This window comes from Saccopteryx leptura, chromosome 7 (genome assembly GCF_036850995.1).
Source record: "Saccopteryx leptura isolate mSacLep1 chromosome 7, mSacLep1_pri_phased_curated, whole genome shotgun sequence".
Classification (NCBI taxonomy): Eukaryota; Metazoa; Chordata; class Mammalia; order Chiroptera; family Emballonuridae; genus Saccopteryx; species Saccopteryx leptura.
In genome coordinates, this window is record NC_089509.1 from 78,281,022 (window position 1) to 78,301,622 (window position 20,601).

At 34.9% G+C, this 20,601-nt stretch overlaps 1 protein-coding gene across 1 annotated transcript in view; it reads right to left on the minus strand.

The window, feature by feature from the left end:
• TMEFF2 (transmembrane protein with EGF like and two follistatin like domains 2) overlaps positions 1–20,601 on the minus strand; it is a 262,310-nt gene that overhangs the window by 35,450 nt on the left and 206,259 nt on the right. Inside the window, exons 6-7 of the mRNA XM_066345763.1 lie at positions 18,893–19,041; positions 18,110–18,169 (exon numbers count right to left, since the gene is read on the minus strand). Of these exons, the coding sequence (XP_066201860.1) occupies positions 18,110–18,169; positions 18,893–19,041 (209 nt within the window). The remainder of the gene's footprint in view (positions 1–18,109; positions 18,170–18,892; positions 19,042–20,601) is intronic.

Sequence of the window (20,601 nt, forward strand, 5' to 3'; positions counted from 1 at the left end):
AGTAAAAAAAACAACACCAGAATTCATTTACCAGCAATTAGATTGAAGTAGACTTTGCAGTAGACACAGGAAGCTCAAACATCTGCATTTTCCATTAAACATGAGGATACAGTGAACATAGTAATTTCTTGGTGAGAACTCTGGCCTATAGTCACATTTGACAATTTCAAAAACAACTTAAACTCTGATGCTCTAAAAACACAATTTAAAAGGGGAATGACCAATAATAGACATTGGTAGATCAACATAATATGACAAATTGGATGAACTGACAAGCAGGTGATGAATAATTTTAACATGACCCTAAAAATAGTGAAGGGATGTTTGAGTGCATTGCTACTTCTCTAAAGGCAGATGGATATGCATGACCTGAGATTTTAGACAGGTGCTAGGAATATTGATAGTTGGTATGGGAATGATCATTTTCTTGGCACTGTTGCTGTAGACAGTTTGCATGATTAATGATGCCTCTTAGTCTTTTTTTTTTCCTTAGGGCCAGAAAGGGATATGAACCTTTGTCACCCCAAGGAATGCAAGAATTCTACCTGAAGAGTAAGGCAGAAAAGCTTTATTCACCCAAAAGCACCATTTTACTTTTGGGGAGGGGCATAAAGAAACAACAGTAAAATATTCAAGTGATCTTGACATATGGGATGACAGTGCTTGCTTGGTAGGATGATAATAAGATACTGCTTTTAACAAGGTTCTACCCCAGGGCATAGGAGCCTTGCATAGATATGAAGTGTGGAGTGTAGTCAACCTGGGCTCTGACAAAAGCGAAAGTGAACTGTGGCTTTGGGATGGACCCCATCACGTACAGTGTTTGAATGAATATTAAGAACCACTCATAAGAAACAGTACAAGGCTAAGGCAGGAAGAGATGAGATCATTTTCCTAATGTTTATATTTACTTCAGGTTTTCAGAGACAATTTTCTGATTCAAATCAACTTAATATTGTTTCTAAATGCTGATTGTAGTGAGAAAGGGCTTTTCTTTTCCAAGAATATTACTGTTTGCTCAGGTTTTTTAAATGTCACATACAGCAGTGAATGAACTATGCTATTTCAAGGTTCAAAATTAAATACAAAGTCTAATAATAGTTTGTAGATGTAGCCTACCAAACTCTGAGTAGTCCATCTATTAAAAATATTATGGTAAGTAATGACAAATATAAGCTATAAAGGCAAACCACAAAAGCTTATTTTTTTTTCTTTTTCTCTGTTTAAAGAAATAAAGGGCAACCATGAAAATCAAGACCAATTAGGGAGGGAGCTTTGTTTATTAAAAGAAAGCATAATCTTTTTATATTGAGGGTTATTAATTCATAGATTAGGTCAGTGATTTTCAACCTTTTTGATCTCATGGAGCACATAAACTAATTACTAAAATTCTGTGGCAATACAAAAAGATATATTTTTTTGCTGATCTGACCAAAAAGTAGTTATAATTTTGAATTATTCACACCTGATGACTATTGCTGTGTTGGCTGTTGTCATTTTTTTACTTGTCTAAGGGAAAAGAGGTCAGTGCCCCTGACTTAATAGGTATTTTTGCATGCTTTAAAAATTCTTGCAGCATACCTGTTGAAAATGGTTGATTAGGTGACAAAAAACAGGTCATCTATCTCTCAAAAGAAATTTAAATACAGAATAGAGGCTCATTTCTGTGAGTGGGAAGAGTGAGAATTTAATCTTCATGAACACAGTGACTAGACCAGTGGTTCTCAAAGTGTGTGCCAGGGCGCACTGGTCTGCCCTAGAAGATTTCCAGGTGTGCCCTATGGTATTTCAGAGAAATATGTGCCTGTTGGGGACCAAAAAAAAAACAAACCAAACACCAGGGTTTTTGGAGTTTAGATTATTGGGGGACAGAAGTGTGGGGAATTGGCTGTAAGCTGATAGTGTGCCCAATCCCCAACCTCATTTGCCTGATTAGGTTGCAAAAGTCTGTTAAGCTGTGGTGCTGGATTGTTTACACTACCCCCCATGTCCCCAGGAAAAACTGGAGGCAAGTTTCTTCTGTCCTTTGTTGGGTGTAAAGTTTAAATGATATGTATGGTGGGGGTTTTGGATAGATGATTAAACATAAGGAATTGTCTCTTGAAGCCTTTTGGATTTCTATAAGAGAAGAATATGTGGCAATATCTAAAAAGGCTTTGAATATTTTACAATTTTCAACATCCTATTTATGTGAATTAGGATTTTCTACCCTCAACACAACTAAGAGTAAAAAGAAATTCTTCAATGTATTGACGAGGAAATGAGAGTTTACCTTTCAAATACATGCCCAAACATTGAAGAAATCGCTACAACACATCAGGCTCATGTTTCTCATAAACACAAGAATGAAAAAGCTTAACACATTCACACCGGGACCTGCCAAATTTACTAAATCTTACTAAGAATATATCTATATACATAAAAAGATAACATTTTTGTTGTTCTTTTATTTTTTAATGCCTCTTTTTTATGAATTCTAAAAAGCATAACTCAAAAAATGTAACAAAAATGTTTTTTAATGTCAGAATAAATTTAATTTTGTTCTATTTATTTCAATTAATTACCATAAAAGCACGCTTGGACTTTATGCTTTTTTCTTTAATATTTGACTTAATTATTATAACATATTTCTCAGAAATTTGTATACAGTGCACCCACAATTATTTGTAAAATTTTAAATGCACCCCGACTTCAAAAAGTTTGAGAACCACTGGACTAGACTGTTCATTTCTTTGTTTTCTGTTACAAAAAGAGGACAAGAATTACAACGTAAAATTTTCTTTTTGCTGGTAGCAGGGATGATTTTCTTTATGTTTACTGATGCAATTCTCAGTGGGTCAAACTCATAACCAAATGTGGAAATGATGAGGTGTGTTTTATCTGAAATGAGCTCTTAACGTTTTTGGGTTTTTTTCCTTTTTTTTGTATTTTTCTGAAGTTGGAAATGGGAAGGCAGTCAGACAGACTCCCACATGTGCCCGACCGGGATCCACCCAGCATGCCCACCAGGGGGCGATGCTCTGCCCATCTGGGGCATCGCTCTGTTGCAACAAGAGCCATTCTAGCGCCTGAGGCAGAGGCCATAGAGCCTTCCTCAGTGCCTGAGCCAACTTTGCTCCAATGGAGCCTTGGCTGTGGGAGGGGAAGAGAGAGGCAGAGAGGAAGGAGAGGGGGAGGGGTAGAGAAGCAAATGGGTGCTTCTCCTGTGTGCCCTGGCCGGGAATCAAACCCAGGACTCCTGCATGCCAGGCTGACGCTCTACCACTGAGCCAACCGGCCAGGGCCACTCTTAAAGTTTTGAACTCATTATTTTAATTGGTATACAAATTCTGTAACAAAGTTCTTTCAGTAGGGTTAAGTAATAGTACCTTAGACTAATACAATTTTTACTCAAATACTGGAGCATTTTATACATCTTGAGAACAATGAACTCTTCCATTACTTAGGAAGATGTGAGGAAAACATTCATTGTAACAATACGTATAGTTGCTCCGGAATAGCCCTTGTGCTTTTAGAAAATGGAGCTTGAACAGGACTTAAGCCAATCAGCAAGAAAAAGAAATACCTGGGACATAAATGCGAAGCTTTATACATAGTCAAGGGAAAATTGAGTCCAACAGCCTTGTCATCTATTGTTTTATATCTTCCAATTAAGACAGAAATAGTAACATAGAAATCTGGAATCTAAAAAGCTTCAATTTGAATTTTTTTCAAATTAGGTCAAATCATGCCATAGAGATTAAATAATTATTTCAATCTAGAAAATAATTAAAACTCTGCTGATAACATGTAAAGCATGTTAAAAGAAGAAGTATCTATATTCTAAATTTGGGCCAATAATAATTCCTTATAACTGCATAGTGAGTCACATCTCACAAAGGGCTTTCACTTCCAAAACATGTACAAAAAGACAGAAAAAATATAATATTTCTTTTTAAAGATTCTCAGAGAGGTTAGGAGACTTTTTAAGATTATATAGCATTTGTGTTGAGCAGCTAAGTTTAGAATTTAGGAGTTTTTGTGACCTGTCTGGTGTGTTTTCCATAAAACCAAAACATTTCAGTAGGGAACTAACAAACCATATACAGAATAACATTCAATAAATGGATTATAGATACTTGTATGTTATTTCTTTTGTCTTTAACAGAAAGATTTAATTTTTTTAATGACTAAATTTTGGCATAAATCTAGTATAGAGGGGAAAAAGCTGCCTTATCTTCAGAAATAGTCTATTTGCAAAAAGAGTACCATATTTCTTTCAAAAATTAATCCCAATCTCTCAGACAATTTATTTACTAACTCCTCCTGCTTTCCTCCTTCTTTGATATTTCTTTTGTTCCAGTAAAAGTGCAAATGATACACATACTGAATATATAGATAAAAAATCCAAGACAAAATTCATTTGTTTCAATATTAAGTAATCAGTGTAACAAAGGCTTGCTCATTTATCATTTCCTATTGTCTTTGCTATTTTTTTAAGTTGTCTTTTTAAACAAGTATCTTTATTGTTCTTGTTACAAAATCAATAACTTTATTTCACTAGGTTGGACAGCAAACCAATGCAGCAAAGTTTATTCTGTTCATAGAAAGATCTGTGCCTGGGTGCCACTAAACAGTATCACAAATTGGTGTCCTTCCCTGAGGAACATGGAGCAGTCTCGTTGAGCACTAAATTCCTGTTTAAGCGACATCTTCAGGTTCTCTTTCTGTTCGAACCAGTAAAGTATTTTTTAACTACTTGAGTTCTAATGTCATATCAAGCTTTTTTTTCTTTTCCCCGTGAACAACAGAATTTTAATCTTAAGAATTGTTGTTTTATACTTTAATAGGATTTAGCCAGTTGGTTTTAAATACATTCTTATGAACTAAAGTTTACAAAGATTTATACTGTGGAAGTGCTAGATAATAAAAGAAGCTTTGAAATGGTTGCTGTTGCCTCCTCAAAGAACATCATTAAAGATCTTTCAAACAGGCGGTGTTTGGTTCAGCAATTTAGTCACAATATGTAAGGAGTAGCTAATATGAATAAAAAGATGACACAGCTTTGAAAAGAAGCAAAGCAAGGACCCACGTTATTAGAATACTAGTTAGGAATGCTGAATAACTGATCTAATTATGCCTCTGAGAGTTTCCTCAATAACTTATGATAACTAAGCATAACTTCCTTTTAGCTAGATGAATTTTTAACACTCTGAGGTGCTTCTTCAGAAACAGATTCCTTCTTATTTGCACATCCTTAAAGAACATTTCTACTTACGGAACAACCATCATTTTTTAAAAAGTGTGTGTGTTTGAAGCAATAAGATGAAAACAATGTTGAACTAAGCCAATGATCCTCCATCTGGGATTTTATCTCCTTTGAGAGAACAGAGGAATTGAGAAATGATTAGGGAGCTTTTGCTCTGGAATTCATAGTCCCTCCTAATTTCTAGAGCCCACGTGATATGTACTTTCCCACAATTTCTAACATCATGGAGCTGGATTTCCCAACCTTGGATGGAACTACTGGCATTTTGGCTGGATAAGTCTTTGCTGTGGGGCCCTGCTCTGTACACTGTAAGATGTTAGTGGCATTCCTGGCCTCCACTCATTAGATGCCAGTAGTATGCGCTGTCTCCCAGACAATCAGAAATGTCTCCAGACAATGCCACATGTTGCCCCAGTTAAAAATTGCTGTCACAGATGATGGCCAACCACTTTCCTTCAAGTTCATAAGTTCATGATTTCTGAATTAAAGTTTTTATTATTATTATTATTATTTTGGTTATAGAATTCTAAGTCCAGAATGGCATCATTATAATCTAATCTTATTTTCAAATTTTGCTGATGAGAAAACTTAGGTTCTAAGAGGCAAAATATCTATTTAAGTTTTGATGAATTAGCTTAGAATAAAGATGAGACTAAAAAAAATTTCTATAGTGCTATTCTAGGCTCTTTCTCTTACAAAATGTTATTTACAATCATTTTTTCTGAAAATCAAATGACACTAAGAAATAAATATGACCAGCCATATTATGGGAGAATAGCATTGTAGAGAATTCAAAATAATAAATAACACACATATTATTTCTAGTTTTGTTTGTTTGTTTTTTAGAGAGTGATACAGACAGGAAAGGAGAGAGGGAGGAGAGAGATGAGAAGCATCAACTCTTAGTTGCTTCACTTTAGTTGTTCATTGATTGTTTCTCATACATGCCTTGATGGGAGGAGTTGGGAGTGGAAGGAACTTCAAATGAGCCAGTGACCCCTTGCTCCAGCCAGCTACCTTTGGGTTTAAGCCAGTCACCTTGGGATCATCTTGATGATCCCATGCTCAAGCCGGTGACTTTGGGGTTTTTAATTGGGGACCTCAGCATTCTAGGATGATGCTCTATTCACTGAACCACCACTGGTCAGGCAGTTTCTAGTTGATTTTGAAATTAACTAAGTGATCCTATTCCAGTAGTATTATTTTTCTGATACTATGATGATATTGATACTCAATTATAATAGAGAAAACAATAGTTTTATTTTGTGACAGAGACAGAGAGAGACAGAGAGAGGGACAGATAGGGACAGACAGACAGAAAGAGAGAGAGAGATAAGATGCACAATTCTTCTTTGCAGCACTTAAGTTGTTCATTAATTGCTTTCTCATATGTGCCCTGACTGGGGGGCTACAGCAGACCGAGTGACCCTTTGCTGAAGCGAGCAACCTTGGGCTCAAGCTGGTGAGCCTTGCTCAAACCAGATGAGCCCACACTAAAGTTGGCGACCTTGGGGTGTTCAAACTTGGGTTCTTCGTGTCCCAGTCTGATGTTCTATCTGCTGCACCACTGCCTGGTCAGGCAACAATGGTTTTCTTAAGATAACATTACTGTAAACTGTGTTTCCTAAGCACATACCAATTCATGGCTAAAGTGAACTGCTAAGAGGCATGCTTCCTTGCAAAAAAAGGCCAGCCTGAATGTCAGAATATAGTTCTGGTCATCTACCTAGATAAGTGAGGGTCAAGGTTGCCAATCATTGTTGATGAGGTATTATGCTTACTATTAATTGATCCACAGGTAGAAGACAATGAGGACACTTTATTAAAACTATGTTACAGCTGAGTTTGTCTGAACTGCCTGTTGGGGCTTCCTAATGCTTTTATAGCTAGATTGCATTAAAATCAGAAACAAAGACATTTGTGCCTACAGTGGGAAGGGTGATTGGCTAGGGGCATAGGACAGGAGTGAGATTTGCTCAGAGATTATTTCACGCAATGGGAAACCTTCAACTTCCTTGGGTTTTTTTAAATAACAGAAAAATAAATAGGAAAAACCCAGTGGTACAAGATTTGTAGAATAATTGTGACAGTACATGAATAGTCAAGCTGCAGAAGTGAAATTGGATGTGTACTGCCTGACAAAGCACTAATTGCTTGTAGCTTTAAACTCTGTAGACTAATAACAGTATCTTTCTGGAATACTTAATTTCTGGAGGACAAATGGGGCTTGTTTGGGGATTCATTTCCTAAATGATATTTAAAAATTTATTTAATATTTTTTTTATTTAAACAGACATTTATTTCCACCATTAAATAATTTTTTTAATGATATAGTCTTGGGAAAGGGTTTTCTGAGATATGATATACACAGCTATGAATCTTAGAAAATATAAAAGGAGATTAAAAGCAGTGGATTTTTTTTATTGGCCTAGACTATATTTTACAGAAATACCATGTAACACTATCAGACATTGTTAATGCATTTATAACTCTGCAGAACACTTGTCTCATTCTGTGGGCAAGTTAATAAACCCTTTCTGTTTATGTTTTATAAAATGAAACATTAACAATATTATGATAAAGGGTATTTATTAGCATAAATGCTAAGAATTAACTTAAAACATCTCCAAAATATTAAACTTGCTTTTTAAGATTTATTCATTTTTCTTTGTTAGTGCTCCAACTCTTTTTGGAATATATTCTAAAGAATGGCTTTCAAAGGTAACTTTGTGTAAAAACTTCTGCAAGTTCCACCATGTTATTAAGGATCTACCAATCCAATATGGTTAATATTGGTATTCTGTACTGATTGGTTTTGTCATTTCTTGGGGGCTATTGAATGAGAGTCCAGAGGAACTCGGGAGTAAGGAGAGTAGTGGTGCCCTGTGCTATTCCGGAGTACTAGAATGTCTGAAAGTTATAAAATGGCTCTGGGAGAGCAGGCCTCAACTTTATCCTGATAGAAGCGAAAACTCAACAGAGTGGAGTCAGTCACATAGGCCGATACTGTTAATGCAAACTGGCCAAAGGCACATGGGCGCTTCTCCTGTGTACCCTGACCAGGAATTGAATCCAAGACTTCCACCTGTCAGGCCGACACTCTACTGCTGAGCCAACTGGCTGAGGCTAAAAAATATTTTTGTTTGATTACGTTTATACTCATCAAATCATCTTGATGTCTCAAATCATCAAGATGTGTGAATTGAATTTTTAATGTGCTCAATAACGTGTGCTCATATGTTTGAAACACGTCAGCCTCATTAGCAAAAGCCGCACATGAAAGTGCTGTGGGTATTTTGTTTTTATGAAATTGCTTGAATTTTGCTGATTAATTTAATGGAAAACAATGTGCTCAGGAATTATACAGAACATAAGGACAAATACTTACTCTTTCAGTTTCACCCATACTTATAGGAATGGCAATAACATGGTTGAGGCAAAAAGGTAAATTACAGAATTATATCACCTTCATAAATGACATCTAGATATTTGAGCTCAGATACCTTTTCCTCTTTGTCTCCTATGCTCAGTAAACTTGTGCTTCCCTGATGCACAAGTTAATTCATGTTATAAATTCCCTGGTGATCAGTTTTTGTTGAAAATGTTTGCTCTAACCTAGATGCATTGTCTCTTTAAGGTACATGTGTGTTGATTGATGATGTGTGAACAGTAACTTTTCTGAGTGAAAATAATGTTTTGCATAAACAAATAAGGTCTTACCTAAGACATTCTTGTTACTTTTGCTTGGCACCTCCCCATCAGTATACAACCACACATTATATAGGTTTCTGTTAAGTAATAAATGTGTGGATCCTTCAAACATGTACCCGGGGTATAAAGGACTAATTTTAAAGGTCAAATAGGAAATAGATATAATTAATATCAAGATCTTGTAATTCTGTCAAATGGTATGTCTTCTCATTAAATTTCTATTTGAATATCATGTTGTAATAATCTGGTAATTGTGTTATTTTAAAGTGATCAAAACATGCCATACATAATATTATGTTGACTAGAGGAAAACTGAAAATTAGCCATTAATGTATTGAAGATTTGTAAATGGTAGGTACTCAATAAATATTTCTTTATAATGAAATATAAAGGTAAAGTCTCTTGCAACAGATTGTTATATGACCTGAGTAGAAAAAAAGGCCTTGTAATTGTATGAGTTCACAAATTACTATATATAATATATAACTCTAAACACATGTCATATGAACAGATAATGTCCCATAAAATCTTTTATATTCCCATAAAAATAAATTTTCAATGTCAGACCAAAAAGAAAGTAATAACAATATCTAGCTTACTAGTTGCTTGCTAATGCCTTATATAATGTCCTTTAATTCAGATTTCAACCCAGTGACAGTAGGCTTAACTCCATTAAACAGATGAAGAGACTGAGGCTGAAAAAGATTAACTAATTGGCTCAAGGTTAAATCATCAATAAGTGCATGGCCTGTGTTTAAACTCAACTCTGTCTTTTTAGTAGGTTTAACCACTGAGCGCCATACCTTTTTGGAAGAGAAAGGTAGATAAGTAATACCTCGAGGTAAATAATTTGTTTCAGAAAGAAGCAATTCAACTAGGAAAAAGTGCACATAAATGATGCAGGATACATTTATGAACTGGGTTATATAACACAAAGTTTTCCAGAGTATCTACCAGGGCCCGAGGCAACTCTTCAGTAGAAAACCTTCATCTGTATTGCAAATACTATCTCTGCGTTTATCTACAGCCATGAACATCACATAATATTACAGATGGCTGGCGACATGATTTTATGGGGAGAACAATGAAAGCGCAGAAGTTCGAGAGACCAGGAAAAACTGTGAGTTAGAGTTCATAGAAAGCTTTATGAATTTTGCAGCACTCTAATGTAATCCCAGGGGGAAAAATACTTGAATTGAGACACTTTCCCTCAGAAATCCTGACATCTTAATTCATTTCCTGAGCTTAAATATTCTAAGCTATCTGGTTGCACTGTAATAGCCTGGGCAAACATTTTTATTTATTTCACTGTTGATACCAATATTTGTGCTACAATCTGCTGCCTGAGTTATTTACTTATTTATTTATTTCCTAGAGATCAAATTATTGGCCTAGATATAACATGCTTCCCGTGAAGAGCTCTTTGTGCTCAGGAGCAAATGGAAAAAGCCTCCATTTTAAATGCATATTTTTGCCACATGACTGAATTAATTCATGTTATAAATATGATATGTAACCACTTGATATTCATGTCTGTCTATGTACAGTGAGAGAGCAATAGAGGCAAACAGTAGATAAATCAAGCGAGTGCCTTATTTGCATGGGTGGGTGTTCAATATGTCAAAATACTGCCTCCATCCAGCTCCAAGTCCCTCACTTAGCTTCTTTCAGCCTCAATTTTTATTTCCCTTAGTATTTGTAATCCTGTTTTATTGGATTGACATTAGACCAAATAAGGTAATGGGAATGGATTTTTTTTTTTTAACTGCAGTTTCATGCACACATTTTCTATTAATATAGGGTTTACTTGGTAGCAACACTTTCGGCTTCTCTTGTGTTTGTGAGGGAAATAGGAAACAGAACAGGATAATTTTAAAAACCAAACAATATAGCACTTTTAGGATGTTTATGTAAGTTCAAAAAGAAGAGTCACTCTTAGGGGCATCTCACAGCAATGTAGATAGACATGATGGTGAAACACTTTTGAATCTGAACTCCCAAGGTGCAGAGCAAGTTCCCCAGCCTCTAAGAGTGTTAGGCAGTGACACTTCTTTTGTGATCCCTCACCACTCACACTTTGCTGGTATAAGTAATGATGATTTAAACCTTAGTTCTATCATGTAAGCTTTTTACTTAATTTCCCTAAACCTCAATTTCTTGCCTGTCAAATGCATACAATATCTTCCTCACATTTCTGTTGTTAAGACTGAAAGAGACAATATATATAAAAAGCCTTTGTGAATTGCAGTGCTTTCTACAGAGAACAGGTTATCATGACAATTCGCTTAGATTATCTAGATACCCTTTCGAGATATCAGTTTCCTTCTCATGTGGAAAAATGTGTTGATAGAATAATAATAGGATGGATAGTATTTGGTTTAAATGTGTATTTCTGATTGCTTTCTTTCATATTTCAAACCTTATCTTAATATTTAAAATACTGCGTAAGCATGACCAGATGTTGGCACAGTTGATAGAGCATAGGCTTGGGATGCTGAGGACCCAGGTTCAATACGTTGAGGTCTCTAGGTTGAGTATGGGTCGCCAGCTTGAGTGTGGGATCATAGACATGACTCCATGGTCGCTGGCTTGAGCCCAAAGGTTGCTGGCTTGAAGCCCAAGCTCACTGGTTTGAGTCCAAGGTTGCTGGTTTAAGCAAGGGGTCAGTTGCCTAGCTGGAGCCCCCCGGTCAAGGCACATATGCGAAAGCAATCAATGAACAACTTAAGATGCCACAAAGAAGAATTGATGCTTCTCACTTCTCTCCCTTCCAGTCTGTCTGTCCCGGTCTGTCTGTTTGTCTCTCTCTCTCACTAAAAAAATAAAATATAATATTGCTTAAATATAAGCAAGAGGTTTTTAAAGATACTATTTCCTAAGAATTAATCCTCCCTAAATGTTACAAGAAATGATGAACAGCCACAGTGCAGTATGTGATAAGTAGACATATGGACTCCCTGCATGCCTGTACCTAGACTCAGAGCTAAGAAGACCCTGGCTTCCTCCCAAGGCTGGAGATATGACTCAGGACGTACTTTTCTCATTAGCAGCTAATAAAGAAGGGGATAGTGATACTTATGTTACCATAATCTGACACAATTTTTATCTGTTTTAGGTTTTCTGATTGTTCTGTTACCCAGCTCCTGTTGAACCTGTAGATATATGAGGAAGATAAGCTCTCCCTCACAGTCGTTTTCCTCAGCATTCTGTCTCATTTATTTATTTTTCCCAATTTGGAAATATACATAACTATAACTCATTACTGCCGTCTGCCATAGAAACACTATCATTGATTTATACATGTTTCAATGCTGTCCCCTAAAATGTTATCAAAAATTGATTAAAATATCTCCGGCCTTATAAAGAGCTTCTTGGCTTATTTGATAAAAATCACTGTCAGAGATAATATTCGTGTTTTCTGGAGATGCTCTGTTAAATATTTCTTTTAGAATTTAGCACTCGAGAAATGTTGTCATTGATCTCCAAACCGATTATTTATTTTTATCAGATAATGAAAACCCAAGTTCCATTTTAGCAAAGACTTAGGTTGATGTGCTCACCTTTGTGAAGCTCAGGGCAATGGAGTGCATATAACAGGGCCTCTGCAAATATAAATATTTTCTGAATCAAGTGATTCACCTATAATTTCTCTTTTGACATTGGTTGCACGAAAACTTAAGGCTCAATATAATAACTGTAATAGTCTATGTTGTTGATATATATTTATTTTTATTTTTATTTTTTGTATTTTTTTCTGAAGCTGGAAATGGGGAGAGACAGTCAGACAGACTCCTGCATGTGCTGGACCGGGATCCACCTGGCCCGCCCACCAGGGGCGATGCTCTGCCCACCAGGGGGCGATGCTCTGCCCCTCCAGGGCGTTGCTCTGCTGCGACCAGAGCCACTCTAGCGCCTGGGGCAGAGGCCAAGGAGCCATCCCCAGCGCCCGGGCCATCTTTGCTCCAATGGAGCCTTGGCTGCGGGAGGGGAAGAGAGAGACAGAGAGGAAGGGGGGGGTGGAGAAGCAAATGGGCGCTTCTCCTATGTGCCCTGGCTGGGAATTGAACCCGGGTCCCCCGCACGCCAGGCCAACGCTCTACCGCTGAGCCAACCGGCCAGGGCCAATATATACTTATTTTTATCAACAGTTCTGCTTTTACATTTTCAGTTTCCCTTTACAATCTTATTGAATATGTTTTAATTATAAGCCACTGAAACTTCTTTTGAAAACTAGTATGGAATGTCATAAAAGAAAATATATTTTATTTTCTGGATGATAAAAGACAAAATAATTTAACTTCATGTTATTTGTTTCATCTAACAATTTATGAAAGTAAGCTCATTAGCACTGAAAAAAATATGTAGCCACTTTTTCTGAAACATGGCTAGACTTTTAGGGAGAAAAACAACACAAGTAGAAAATACATATACCAGATAATGAAAAAGAAAATAGTTGAACTTCACTTTTTTTTTATTATAAGACATGAGGGAGAAGAATGTGTGTGTGTGTGTGTGTGTGTGTGTGTGTGTGTGTGTAATTTATATATAAAATATTTTTTAAATAAAATGCTCAAATTTCAAGAGATGTAAAACATTTGCTACTTTAAAACTTCCAGAAAGTTTAATGTTAACAATGAGAATCCCTAAAAGCCCTAGCTTTGTGGTTTTCTAAAATTGTGTTCTCTAAACCTTTTTGCAAGTAAAGAGGAAGATCTAACACTAAGCCCAAACTTTAGACAGATGAGGGGAAAATAACATTCAGTGGCCTATTTAGCTTATCAGACAAGGATCTTGTCACGTTGCCTTGTTTCAAGGCAACCAAAGCTCTGATTCAGGGCTCACTAATGCCTTGTGTTTCATTAAAGGAGAGAGGGCAGAGTAGAGTCCAAAGTCAGATACAACCAAAAGTAATTCCGGCAGGATGATCTGACAAATTCTTTGCTTTCCTGGTGTCCACAGCAGTTCTGTGCCCGTGAGGATCACGGAATTCACAGCTCTAACGCGCTCAGGTTCTTGTTGGATGCTCCCTTAGTTTCTTCCTTTCTTTTCTTTTCTTTTTTTTTTTTATTTTTCTTTTTGTAAATCAGCACCTGCTGGTCCTTACTGGTATCTCTTTTTTTTTTATTATTATTAAAGATAATATTACAAATAAAAGAGCATATTTAAGACTTAAGCATTCTTTAAAGTAAATTTCCATATTTGTAATCAGAAATGCCTGTTATTGTATTAAAAGCTTTAAGATAGGCACAAAGGGTGAGAGTCGGTGGGGGGTGTTGCAATGACATATACAGAAAAAGTGAGTGTGTTAAGATCAGTACTTCCCTCTGGTGGGAGAGTTCATGAATGTTTTGCCTAAGAGGGGAAATGACTGACGTTAAATTAGCTGTGAGCACACAGCAAACTTCTAGGAATGAGTCACGCAGTTCCTGTTTGCACTCCTTGGGAAGTTTTGAGCATGCGAAACAGAAATTAGGAGGACATGCTGTTCTGTCTTTACTGCTTTCTCAGTCAACTTCCAGTGCTTTTTAATTAATTAATTAATTAATTTACTTATTACTGATAGGTTGTAAAATTATGGTCACTTATCTTAGTGCTTATGTAACTTATTCTTATTTTAGGTTTTAGTAATAATTATTTGGAATAAGTGAATACTCACATTTAAAAAAAAGAAATTAAGAGGATGTGACATACTGAGTCTCCAAACTGTCTTCTTTTCAATTTTCCAAAGTTTGTGGTCCAAAATTCAGGAAAATGCAAATACTGTTGGAAGCTTGGAAATGTTGAGTTACATGACTATTATTTTAATCATGTCAAATAGGGATATGCATTGTGTTTTAATAAAGTCATCAATAAAGATAGAGACATCTAAGTTAATGTCAAAGAAAATTGTTAAGTAAATAATCAATGCTTAATTAGAAACTGCAAGCTTAATTGATATCATCTTCATTCCTGTCTTAAATTTGAATTTCAACAAGTATGTGTTTTTAAACTTAACTTTTATCTTAAATGTCTTTCTTGGGGATTTAATACATAAATCTGATGGCAAACTAGAAGACTTTGAAAGACACAATAGTTTTCATTTGCATGTATTTCTTTTTCATGTTCAATAAAGTGATAAAATATAAAATAATGCCAATTAAAATCATTGATACTGAGCCTGACCAGGCAGTGGTGCAGTGGATAGAGCATCAGCTTGGGATGCAGAAGACCCAGGTTTGAAACCCTGAGGTCACTGGCTTGAGTGCAGGTTCACCATCTTGAGTGTGCGGTCACTGACTTGAGTGTGGGATCATAGACATTACCCTATGGTCACCCAGCTTGAAGCCCAAGGTCAGTGGCTTGAGCCCAAGGTCGCTGGCTTAAGCAAGGGGTCACTCCATCTGGTGTAGCCCCCCAGTCAAGGCACATATAAGAAAGCAATCAATGAATAACTGAGGTGGCACAATGAAGAACTGATGCTTCTTATCTCTTTCCCTTCCTGTCTGTCTGTCCCTATCTGTCCCTTCCTGTCTCTAAAAAAAAAAAAAAAAAAAAAAAAAGCATTGACAGTGATAATCAGAAACTGTTTGAAACCAAACTTAAATATGAAATATTTTTGGGATAAAAATTTAACTACTCGAAACCCATATATTTGTATATTGACAATAATTAACATGAAGATTTCTTTGTTTCAGGGACAAAATTCTCAGGAAAAGGTTGTTTAATTTTTCTATGAATCCAATGATGGATGGCTCAATGTAGAAATATTCATAGAACATTAAGTTTCAGAAAATTTGTTTTCCAAGTGAATTATTTTTCCAAACAATAATAAAAGTATTTTAAGCAAAGTTTGTAAGATACTCGTTGAGTGAAAATAAGATCCTTATGAAATCTAGAAGTATTTTAGGCTACAGTAAAATTAAGAGTACCAGGTAGTGGCTTATAACACTGTCAAGATACAGTTATTATATATAATAAAGATATAGAATTTAAATTTGATTTCATTTAACATATAAAATATGTATTATTAGCTTCAGAACTTAATTATCTATTATTATCTTTTATTACTTTTAATATTTTCCTGAAGATCAGCATATTCTAAAGTATATTCTTGGGAACACTAGTACTATAATAATTGTCTCATACAAAAAATATGTTATTCATCAAATAAGTTCAATAAAAGTTATATGTTTTAAAGATGTATTCATAATTATTTTAGGTATGATAATGACATTGTAATATTGTTTAAAAAACATTTGATCTTTAAAAGATGCAAGTGAAAGTATTTATGAATGCAGTGATGTAATTTCTGGTATTCATTGCCTCATATTTTGAAAGTTGGAAGTAAAGTTAAGTGGAAATAAAGATAGTTCAGCCATGGGATGATTTTATTGAATTTTAGTGATGAGTACAGGTGGTTCATTACACCACCCAGCCTACATTTACGTGTGTTTTGTGCTGACTAGAAACTGTCCATATTAAAAAGATGAATAAATAAACAAAAAAAGATACATATCTCAAAATTTTCTTATAGTGCATACAGGAACTATGAGAAATCCTGGGTAAAAAAATATGTTTATTTAACTGGGCTCTTCCCCAAAATATTGATCATGTTCTTTTCAAGGAACAGCTATTAATATCTCTCCTAGACATTTTGGGAACAGCTATACAATAGTAGAACTAATGTTTTTTCATGTATCACTGTCCGCTATAATTCTAGATTACTATCACATGAAAAGTTTTATTGTATGTTGAAAAACATTAAGATAAAAATGAAAAATTAAAAAGAATTCTTTTATTATTTTTAAATTCTAAGAGGTCTGAAATATTTATAAGTAAAATGTCTAATTGATGATTTTTTTTCAATTTCATCATTTAGTTTGTATATAAATATAACATCAGAAATATTGTTGAAGAAAGTGCAATTTCAAAAAAATGAGTGGTAGTTTATATGTTGAAAGATAAGAAGCAATTTATTGATATTTTGATTGACTATTTAGCCATAAATCTAGTTACAAATAGCTTAATAGCTAAATGGAAAACTGTTAAATAACTAAATGGAAAGTTGTTTTAAAAAACCCCACATATTGTAATCAACTTCAATAATTAAAATTTTATATTTTTTATCCTAATTTTATTAAAATTCAAGAATCTATTGAAATCCTATTTGCATACTTATAAATTATTTCATACCCTAGGAAAATTACATTAGATAGAAATATTCCTCAAAATAAAACCCTATAATTGCTAAATAAAATGTACATTTTTACATAAAATGCTTTGTAATTTTGTATGTGTTAGAAGATACATTTCAGTTTTGTTTTTTTTTCGTGAGATAGAAAGAGAGAAAGAGACAGACAGGCAGACAGGAAGAGAGAGATGTGAAGCACTAACTCATAGTTGCAGCAGTTTAGTTGTTCATTGATTGCTTTTCATATGTGCCTTGACCAGGGGACTCTAGCTGAGCCAGTGATCCCTTGCTCAAGTCAGCAACATTGGGCTTCAAGCCAGCAATTGTAGAATCATGTCTGTGATCCCACGCTCAAGCCGGATGAGCCTGCGCTCAAGCAAACGACCTTGGGGTTTCCAACCTGGGACCTCAGCATCCCAGGTTGACACTGCACCATGCCACCCCCAGTCAGGCGATACATTTTATTTCCTAAGTATATGAAAGAAACATTACTTTTTAAAATAAATTATACATACTTTTTTAACTTTCTATCTAAATAGAGACAGCTTGTATTACTATTTATAGCTATCTTTTCTTTCCAGCTTTTTTTAGAGACTAGCAAACACTTTTATTGTTGACTTTTATGAAAATTCAAACAAGAACATTTGCATTTATTACAATATACTGCCAAAAATTGCATTAATTTCCAATGATGCCCATTAATTTGATAAATGTTTTGTCATTTGTACCATTTGCGCTGTCAAAACAAGTTAATTATATCTTACTGACATTTTTGACAATTGCTTTAGCTCTGGCAAAAATAATGTGTCTTATTTGTTTCAAAAAATTCACTCTTGCCTATTGAAAGGCTGAACGGAGAAAAAGAAGACTTAGTCATATCAGAAGTCTTAGAAGGTTCAACTCAGGCTCAATGGTAAACAATGAGTCCTCAGAACTATTTGCAGAAGTGCTCATATTTTGGAGTAGAAAATATTATGTACCTGCATAATCTGTTCTTGCATAATGTCCATCTTCAGATTTAGTAGTTGTAGTTGTGTTATCTGTGTAAAAAAAAATAACAATAAAGAATGATTAACTCTTTCTTAATTTCTACTGTCACAGATATTGTCCCCCAGCAGTATTTTCATTGCAATTAAGGTATTTTTACAGCTATACTTCTAAGCATTCTTCATACAAAGACAGATTCACAATGTTAATTTCAGTTTGAGGGTGAATAATAGAACAATACAGTTTTCTAAAGTTTATTCAAGGAGGTCATAATTATAATTAACATAGGTTGGGTAAAATAATAAGAAGTAAAAAAAATCAACAAATTTTTTTCTGAATAAGAAATAAAATATAATATTTTGGCATATTCTGTTCTAAAAAGTATACTTAAAATAATTCTATTAAATCAATGCATAAAAATAGTATGGGTTACTTTCAAGGTTGTCTTAATAAAATCTTAAAATGTTCTCTAAAATGATTTTGACTTTTTTTTTTTACCTCTGCAAGGAGAATGTTATCTTTTGAATATTAGTTTCTGTGTGTTATGGCATTGTGAAAATACAGTCCCATTATATAAAAAAAGATACGGACTATTGTCGATAGGACCTCAAACTCTTATAATCAACACAAATGCTGCAGTAGGCTCCACTATCCATTATAAATCAGAACTGCCTTTAGGAAATGAACCAGCTGCCTAAAAAGCAGTTATCTTCACTTTTCATTTCTACACAAAGACTAAAAACATTATTTGAAATGAATTTTAGTAGGAACATTACCTTGACATCGACCCAACGACATGACTTCAATTTTCTCCTGTTTCTGACACGATGCTTCTTTGATTTGACATGCATTATCATAAGACTTCCCATCAGAAGCACAGAGGGGATTGAAGTTGGTTTGAGAGCAGTCAATGTTGCACACACACCTAAAGAAGGAGAGAAATGAAAACGTGTCACATCAATAGTGTTGTTACCACATTATAAATAAAACACAAAGTGGAAAAATTGCTAGCTTGGCAAAACGCAAGTTGGCAAAACTGGATTGTTTTTTTCTGGGGAAGTTTCTTTGCTTTTCTAGCTGATATAAAAAGATACACAGAACTAATCAAAAATAATTCAAACAACCAAGCAATGGATAAAAAGTAAAAAAGAAAAAACTCAGAAAATAATCATCAGTTAGTCTCTGCCACCGGAACATTTAAAACACATTCATAAACCTCCGTGCTGATGCCTGCAGATTCTGAATAGGCTGAAGTAGCCATGAAACTGCTTTACAATCTCCTTAAATGAAATCTTACTGTGTTAGTTTTCTACTCCGGATATTTGGATGGTGAAAGCCTGGGGAAAATGATGCAGATGATATTTAACAGAAAGTAAACAAGGAGACTATTTGGAAGGCAATCAGAAGTTAAATTCCCTCAGCATACATGAGGATGCGCATAAATTGTGCCAAACTGGAATCTTCAGTGATACTTAACATTTTTGGGGGGCCACTAAACCCTTTGAAAATCAAAGAGAAGGCATTTATCTTTCCTCAGAAATGCCCATACTCAGATACACAACCCCAAATAATGTTTTAGGGGTTTCACGAGCCCCTTGAAGCCTATTCCATGGCCCCTGTCCCCTACTCTTTCTCTACTTCAGTTTTAAATTATGTTATCACTCATGATCTTAGTATGTTTCCTTACATAAATCAAAATTTGATGAATTAATGAGAATTAGGTCACCTGCATTAGAATTAGATATTTTAAAGCAAACTTTTTTTTTTTAAGTGAGAGGAGGAGAGACAGACTTCTGTATGTGTCCTAACCAGGATCCACCTGGCAACCCTCATCTGGGGCCTTTGCTCAAGCCAGTCAAGCCACTGGCTGTGGGAGAGGAAGAGAGAGAAAGGGGGGGAGGAATAGGGGGAAGAGAAGCAGATGGTTGTTTCTCATGTGTGCCCTGACTAGGGATAAAATCCTAGACATCCACACTCCAGGCCAATGGTCTATCCACTGAGCCAATCGGCCAGGGCCTAAAGTACACTTTTAATAATGTTTCCCTATTATAATTTTCTATATATTACAATAATATACTGTTACTCAGAATATCATGTTGTTTCTTTGTTTGCAAATATTTATTGCCATATTTTAAATGTTTATTAATAGTTATACTGTATTTCTAATTAGATGATATGCTTCTCAAAGTGATGAACTACACATTTTATTTCTGAATATCTTTCTTAGAGCTGGGCATATACTATAATGATAACAATAACAAGCAGCTTATTACTTGCTGAGTTCTTAACATGTGTAGCTTTATTTAATTGCCACAACAGCTATTTTATAGACCAAAGGTATTATATAAGGTCAGAAAGCTAGTAAGTGTGGAATGGGGATCATCTATGGATGCATTAAAGTAAAATACAATCCCTTTTCATCTTGCCATGGAATGTGTATTAAATTTTCAGGAACACTAAAATACACCAATTCATCAGCAGGTTT